Source organism: Notamacropus eugenii, chromosome 4, assembly GCF_028372415.1.
Source record: "Notamacropus eugenii isolate mMacEug1 chromosome 4, mMacEug1.pri_v2, whole genome shotgun sequence".
NCBI classification, from domain to species: domain Eukaryota; kingdom Metazoa; phylum Chordata; class Mammalia; order Diprotodontia; family Macropodidae; genus Notamacropus; species Notamacropus eugenii.
The window spans coordinates 196,470,358-196,477,402 of record NC_092875.1 but is presented as its reverse complement, the minus strand read 5'-3'; the positions used below and the strand labels follow the sequence as shown (position 1 = coordinate 196,477,402).

General features: G+C 38.2%; 1 protein-coding gene across 1 annotated transcript; it reads right to left on the bottom strand.

Moving 5' to 3' along the window:
- Positions 1 to 4,261: 4,261 nt before the first annotated feature.
- Positions 4,262 to 6,383, bottom strand: LOC140502394 (nucleolin-like). The gene is given in 6 exon segments (XM_072606592.1): positions 4,262 to 4,740; positions 4,743 to 4,958; positions 4,961 to 5,046; positions 5,191 to 5,402; positions 5,645 to 5,925; positions 6,200 to 6,383. Coding segments are annotated over 6 exon segments (1,458 nt in total).
- Between the last annotated feature and the right edge of the window lie 662 nt (positions 6,384 to 7,045).

Here is a 7,045-nt window from a genome sequence, read left to right as displayed (position 1 = left end):
CTTTGCTGCTGCTTCCTGAGGAGGCCTGAGTTATGGGGACACCCTGCTCCCTTCTTGGTCAGCCAAAAGGACCCTCTCACTGACCATTGTCATCTGTGGGTTGAGGGATCTGCTCTGCTGCTGGAGATTCTATCCCTGAAGCCTGCTCGGATCTGCTCCTTTTGGTGCTGCCTAGCCAAGGCAGGGCTGGGCTCTGTTCTGTGTCCCTGTGCACAGCAGACCTTTCCAGTCAGTCTTTCAGGTCTCTCTGGGATAGAAATCTCCTCCACTCCATTGTTTTGTGGCTTCTGCTGCTCTAGAATTTATGGGAGTTCTTCTTTACAGGTATTTTATGGGCTGTGGGGTAAGAGCTAGCATATATGCATCTTTCTACTCTGCCATCTTGGCTCCCTCTCTCACTTTCAAGCATTCTTGATGAAAAGACTAAAGCTGCATAGAAATTTTGACTTTCAGATACAAGAATGAAGAGAAGCATGAAAAGGTAAACAGGTAAGAGAAATCATAAGCGACTTATGAAAGTTAAACTGTTTACATTCCTACATGGAAAGATGATATTTGTAACTCAAGAGACCTTTCTCAGTATTAGGGTAGTTGGAGGTAATAGATAGGTGGGTAGACAGACAGACAGACAGACAGGTAGATAGATAGATAGATAGATAGATAGATAGATAGATAGATAGATAGATAGATAGATAGATAGATAGATAGATAGATAGATAGATGATACATAGAGGGCAGAGGGTGAGTTGAATATGAAGAGATGACTTCTAAAATAAAATTAAGAGGTGAGATAGGAATATATTGGAGGAGAAAAGGAGAGATATAATGGGGTAAATTATTTCACGTAAAGGAGGCAAGAAAGAGATTTTACAGTCGAGAAGAAGGGAGGGGGGTAAGAAGGAATGAGTGAACCTTGCTATCATCAGATTTGATATAAAGTGGGAATAACATATACGCTCATTTGCATCTTATCTTACAAGAAAGTGGTGGGGGCAGATGATAAGGGGGGATGATAGAAGGGAAGGCAGATTGGGGATGGGGTAGTCAGAATCAAGCACTTTTGCAAAGAGACAAGATCTAAAGAGAAAATAGAATAATTGGGGGGCAGGATAGGATGGAGGGAAATATAGTTAGTCTTTCACAACATGACTATTATGGAAGTGTTTTGCATAACTATGCATGTATAACCTATATTGAATTGCTTGTCTTCTCAATGAGGGTAAGTGGGAAGAGAAGAAGGGAGAGAATTTGGAACTCAAAGTTTTAAAAACAAATGTTAAAAAAAATGTTTTTACAAACAACAAAATGTTTTTACAACTCATTTTACAAATAAAATATACAGGCAATGGGGAATAGAAATCTATCTTACCCTTAAAGAAAGTAAAGAGGAAGGGCATAAGAAAGGGGATGATAATTGAGAGGGGAGACTAGGGGAAAGGATAATCAGAATACATGTCATCTGGTGGAGGGAGGATAGAGCTGGGGAGAAAATTTGGAGCTCAAACTCTGCTGGAAATACATGTAGAAAACTATAAATAAATAAATAAATATTTTAAAATTCCAAAAAAATTGTTAGTTCTATAATTTAAACAATTCAAGAGGAAAAAAGCATCACTTTTATAACCTGATGACAAAAATAAAATAAATTTACAAAGTATCCTGCCATAAGAATTTGTTACCTGAGAAGAGAATTATTCTTTTTTTTTCTTTTTAGATTATAATCCTATATTGGAAACATATGTTACAAAAGCTCTATAGACATTTTCTTATGGCCATAAAATCAGATAGAAAGATAAATAATCAGACATTGACAATGGGTTGGCATTTTATCCAATGTGTTCAAAGAAATTCATCAAAGGCAAGTAGTTATCTATAACTTATGCCCCTTATAAAGAAACTACATGTTTCTTTAAAATGGCCCATTCGAGTTTATTTCTTGTCAGAATCTAGATGTCTTCAAAAGAAAATGGGCATTCCAGGATTTGGTTTTTCCACCAAAAAAGGAAATAAATCAAATCAGTCATATCAAGAAGGTCTCTTAAACTTGGGAAGAATGTATGAGCTCATAGTGTCCAGAGTTCAATGAATTGATATTTTTTTTTGCTTAGTGACTTGAGATGAGAGGAAAACTTTCTGTATGTGTGTGCAGCAGGGGTGGAGGATGTCTTTGCTCTGCATTTCCATTCTTTGGCTGATTCTTGAATACATTTGACTATTTTTGATTTGTTTTGCAGTTGCCCTCCCTCTTCAGTTTGTGTGAAGTGCTCACTTGCTTACAGCATTAGTGAATTTAATATCTTCTTCAATAAGTAAGAAAAATAGGTCTTACTGCAAATGATTGGGCACTGAACTCAAAGTTGACTTGCTTTCTGTATAGTGAAAGATTCTGTCTTCTGCCTTTGGCTTTGGCTCAGCTTTAATTACTATAATCCAAGACTCCCCAATCAACTGATCATGATGAACACATAGAATTCAAACCTAGTTAATTAGGGGATCTCTTAAGTCAGTTGCTATTGACATGGTTCTGTGTCTGTATTTCTCAGAGATTCCCATCAGAAAGGGAACATGACAGGAAGCAATTCCAACCACCTTTTCCTAATTTGTACTCTCAATGTCCTACTGCAAGACACCACTGTTCCCCCCTGTGGCAACTCCTTGTGAGTCTGACAAAAATGTAAAGTAGCTCTTCATCAAGATAGAAACCCCGGTCATACTCAAGAATCAACCCCTACCCCCCACCCCCAGAGTTTAGTATTTGGCAAGAGGGATAACAGGGAGAAGGAATACAATAAAGCTACTTTTACATCAGTCATGTTGATGGTAACATAAGGTAGATGTGACAAATATGTTTTACATTATCTTCATATGAGTGCTTGCTGATTAGCTATCATTGTCCCTATGTGCATCCACGCATATGCCTGTACTTTGTCAATTAAGAAACTATAATGCATACTAATTTGAATAGGAGGGAAACACTGTGAAAATGTGTAGGAGATTGAGTTCCTCTTCATTTAGATGACTAATTCATATATTCAATAACTCATTCATAGTTAATATTCCTTAATAGTAATGATTTTATTTTAAAAGTTCGTACTATTATTATTTGCAAAGCTGCTATATCCATAAATTATTTCCTTTTATTACAGTTTGACCAATTGGAAATGATTAGTTCAATTGTGATGGGAAGAGGAAAAATAATCTGGAAACATCTGCCAAATTTCAACATGATGCTTAGTACTTTCTTCCCTATAGGATTTAAATAAAATTATTACACTTCATGGATCTCTGTTTACTTGAAACACTAAGATATTTGTTGTGATAGTTTTAAAAGTTTGCTCTTCTCCCTGAGTCTTTGCCTCAGTGTGTTCAACCACTTAGTGATGTTAAATGTGTCGGTCTGTCATTTATCTGCTGTGTGGGCTCTAATAAATAGGTAGCTGTGCTTCTCTTAGCTTTTTTTTTTGGGTAGAAAAATGGTTTTGTACAAGGAACACAACATTAAAAACTCAAGACAACTCACAGACAAAATGGTTACCTCCCACATCAATCACTTGCAAAAAGTTTATATTGAACATATATCCTGTCAAAATCAACATGCTTTCTTCCTTGAAATGTCATCCAAGTTTTTCCAAGACTACCTCCAGACTGCATATTTGTCTTGGAATGTCCAGAGAAAGATCTTTCAAGGATTAGACATCAGGACAAAACTTCTAGACTCCATTCAGATAGCAGAAGGAAAGAGAATGGGGAGGAGTTATTCAAACTTAATTTTCATTTCTTTTTTTTTTGTGACTTGTTGTCTTGCATCTCCTCAAAAACCACCCCAACCTCCAAAGTTTCTTCAGCCTCTGCCACCAAACCCCACTTTGGCCTCTCCCACTGCTTCTTCAGCCACTAAATCTTCCACCAGCGCCCTTGACCTCCAAAGCCACTAAGCTTAGCTCAGTCCAGAATTTGTTTCTATCAGTCTCCCTCTTTTCCATGGCCTCTATCACGTTTACAAATTTCTTCTGAGTTGCAGTACCCTAACTGCAATCTTTTAGAAGAGGGTTTCTTAAGCTTGTGGTATTCCCAATCCTTTTTGGCCTTTTGGCAACTTCAATTGGTGTTGCATAACCTGAAGGCATGCTAAGTGCAAAGTGGGCAGGCTTTGTGTTCAGAACCAAGGCTACAGTAGAATTCTGAGAAGCAACATGAGCAAAGGCTGCCACTTTGGATCAATTATGTGTTTGAGTTTAATTAATTTCTGGCCATAGCACATTCAGAAACCTTTTACTGTGGCCAAATTTTTCACAAACCCATGTGGGGTCAGGACCCACAGTTTAAGAAGCACTGCTTTAGATGAACTTGTCTGTCTGCCTGTGACTATCCTGGTACCTACAGAACTATGAAACAGATTTTTAAATGTTCCTTCTCTCATGTCTTTGGATACACCACGTAAGAATGCAGTATCATAGAACTGGTTCCTTGGTGTGGCATTAACTGTCTTCTGTCCCTTTAGCTCCAGCCATATGACTCTGCCTTCAATTTCTATAATATTATAAGAAGTCAAAGCTTCCTTTCCATCTCCCACAGAGATTGATTCCATGAATGCAGACCCTTTAAGTTGATCTTGGTTGTTCTGGGGAAATCTCCAGCACTTCTTGCAGACTTTCTTCAACAAAGTGGTAGACATGTTATTCAGCAGCAGTGTTCTTGAATCTGCTGGCTTGCTTTTGTTCCCCCTCCAAGAGTTGTTCTTCCTTCCAAATTTTCTTGTACTTTTCTTTTATCCTCTGGGTAGTTTAGAATGAGTCCCTGACCATCAATGTTGGTTCCCTGTTTCTCTACCATGCCTGCTTCTCTCTTAAATTCAATGTAGGCAATAATTTTGAGTGTTCCATCTTTGGTGCAGAACAGTCTGACCTTAATAGTATCTTTAAATACTTCTTTGTACTCCTCTTGAGGTACTTTTACATCAGATTCTTGGCAAAGAGGATTTTTATGTCGATCTTCTTGTTCTCTTTTACTGTTACTATCTTCATTTCAGAATTAAGCACTTTAGAGGCCATGGAAACCTTCTTAGCAGGAGTCATGCCTACTTTCTTGGCACACGTGGGGGAAATGGCAGCTTTTATGGCTGATGGTACCCTCTTTACTAGTATAGCCATTCTTAGTGCCCTTCTTTCTGAGGGCAATGGTTCTTTGGAGCCATTGAGCTCTAGAGCCTTTTCTATGTCTTCAGCTGATTTAAACTCCACATAGCCAAACATTCTGGTGGTGCCAGTGAAGATGTTCACAATAGTGACTGTCTTTTTTTTTTTTTGTATGATGCCAGTTTTTAGCCCAGAAGTAGTTCTGTCAAAAATTGTAAAAACTGTAGCTTCAGCTTCCAGTTCGTGTTTCTTGGTTTGGGGGGATTTCTGTTTGTTGTTATTATTGTTGTTGAGTCAATTCAGTCATATTTGACTCTTCATGACCTCATCGGTCATACTGTTCATGAGGTTTTCTTGACAAAGATGCCAGAGTGACTTGACATTTCCTGCTCCAGTGGATTAAAGTAAACGGAAGTTAAGTGATATGCCCAGTTAGTGTCTGAGGATGAATTTGAATCCAGGTCCTCCTGACTTCAGGTCCAACATTCCTACCTACTAAGCCATCTAGCTGACCACTTCTGTTTATCCCTTTCCTTTTTCTTCTTTCCTGGTACTTCTTTGACAGACATTTCCTTTTCCTCCTCTTCATCTTGCTCCTGTTCATTTTCATCTTCCTCTTCCTCCTTGGAATCATTGACCTTCCCAGCTTTCCTAGATATAACTTGCACAGAAACAGCCTTCCTTTTGACAGGTATGGCATCCATAACTTCTTCTTCAGTCGTTTTCATCTTCTTTATCCTCATTATTATTGATTCCTCCCCTTCCTGTTCATCTTTAGAGTACTGTTTGGCTGGAGAGGGTCCCATTTTTGTGGGTTTGGGTGTCTTTTTCATCCTCCTCATCTTCTCTGTCCTCTTTCTTGACATTTATCCAATATTTTTGCCCCTTTGGCGAGGGAAAGGATGTGCTGTTTTCAATGGAGTAGCTCCTTTCTTGCTTGTAATGACAGCTTTGGCTAGGGTGGTTACTTTCTTGTCAGAGGTCATGGAAACCTTCTTACTAGGAGTCATGCCTACTTTCTTGGCACATGTGGGGGAAACAGCAGCTTTTGTGGCTGATGTTACCCTCTTTACTAGTATAGTCACATCCCTCTTGCCCTTCTTTCTGAGGGATCAAAAGTCCTTCCTGGCTGCTTTCTTTTTCATCTTCTGGAGTATCCTCAGATTCACTTTCTTCTATCTCCTTTTTCAAAGGAGTCATCTTCTTTGGCTCACCTAGATTTTTAGTAGTCTTCCCAAGCTTCACCATGGTGCTAATGCAAATAGGGAGTAGAAAGTACAAATACTTTAATGCACTGGTGGTGAAACTGTGAACTAGTCTGGTGACTCTGGAAAGGCAAACAGATGTTTTAACTTTACAGATCTACCTTTGAAGTAGAGGTGTCAAACACATGGTCTATAGGAGATATTAAAAACCCAAACATGTCTTAGTAGGGCTCTGCACAAGATTAAAATGTTATTAGGTAAATTAAATAAAATAAATAGAAGTATAATACAGAACAGATGTTACTAATTTGTGATTTTCTAAGTCAATATGTGTCTGCAGAGAACCTTATGAATGGTTTAGTGGGCCTCTTTCAAGAGCCCTCTTGTCCTGTCATTATGCAGTACTGCAGTACCACATAGCCTGGCCAATATGTCCAAATATCTTGTGGAATTCCAATCTCCCACATATAAAGCATTTTTTCCTAATGAATACAGTAAAGACAGAGCTATGAAAAGGTAGTATGTGAACTAGGAATCATTTTTTGCTTTTAATTAAAAACATCTACTTCTCTCCAGGATAGAAGACTATGGGATAAGTCTTTGAGCTAGAATAGAGAAATGTAGAGCAAAGTTAACCTTCTTCACTCCACAACCTTATGCTCATTATATATGATTATGGCAATATTTGCCAATTCCATTATAACA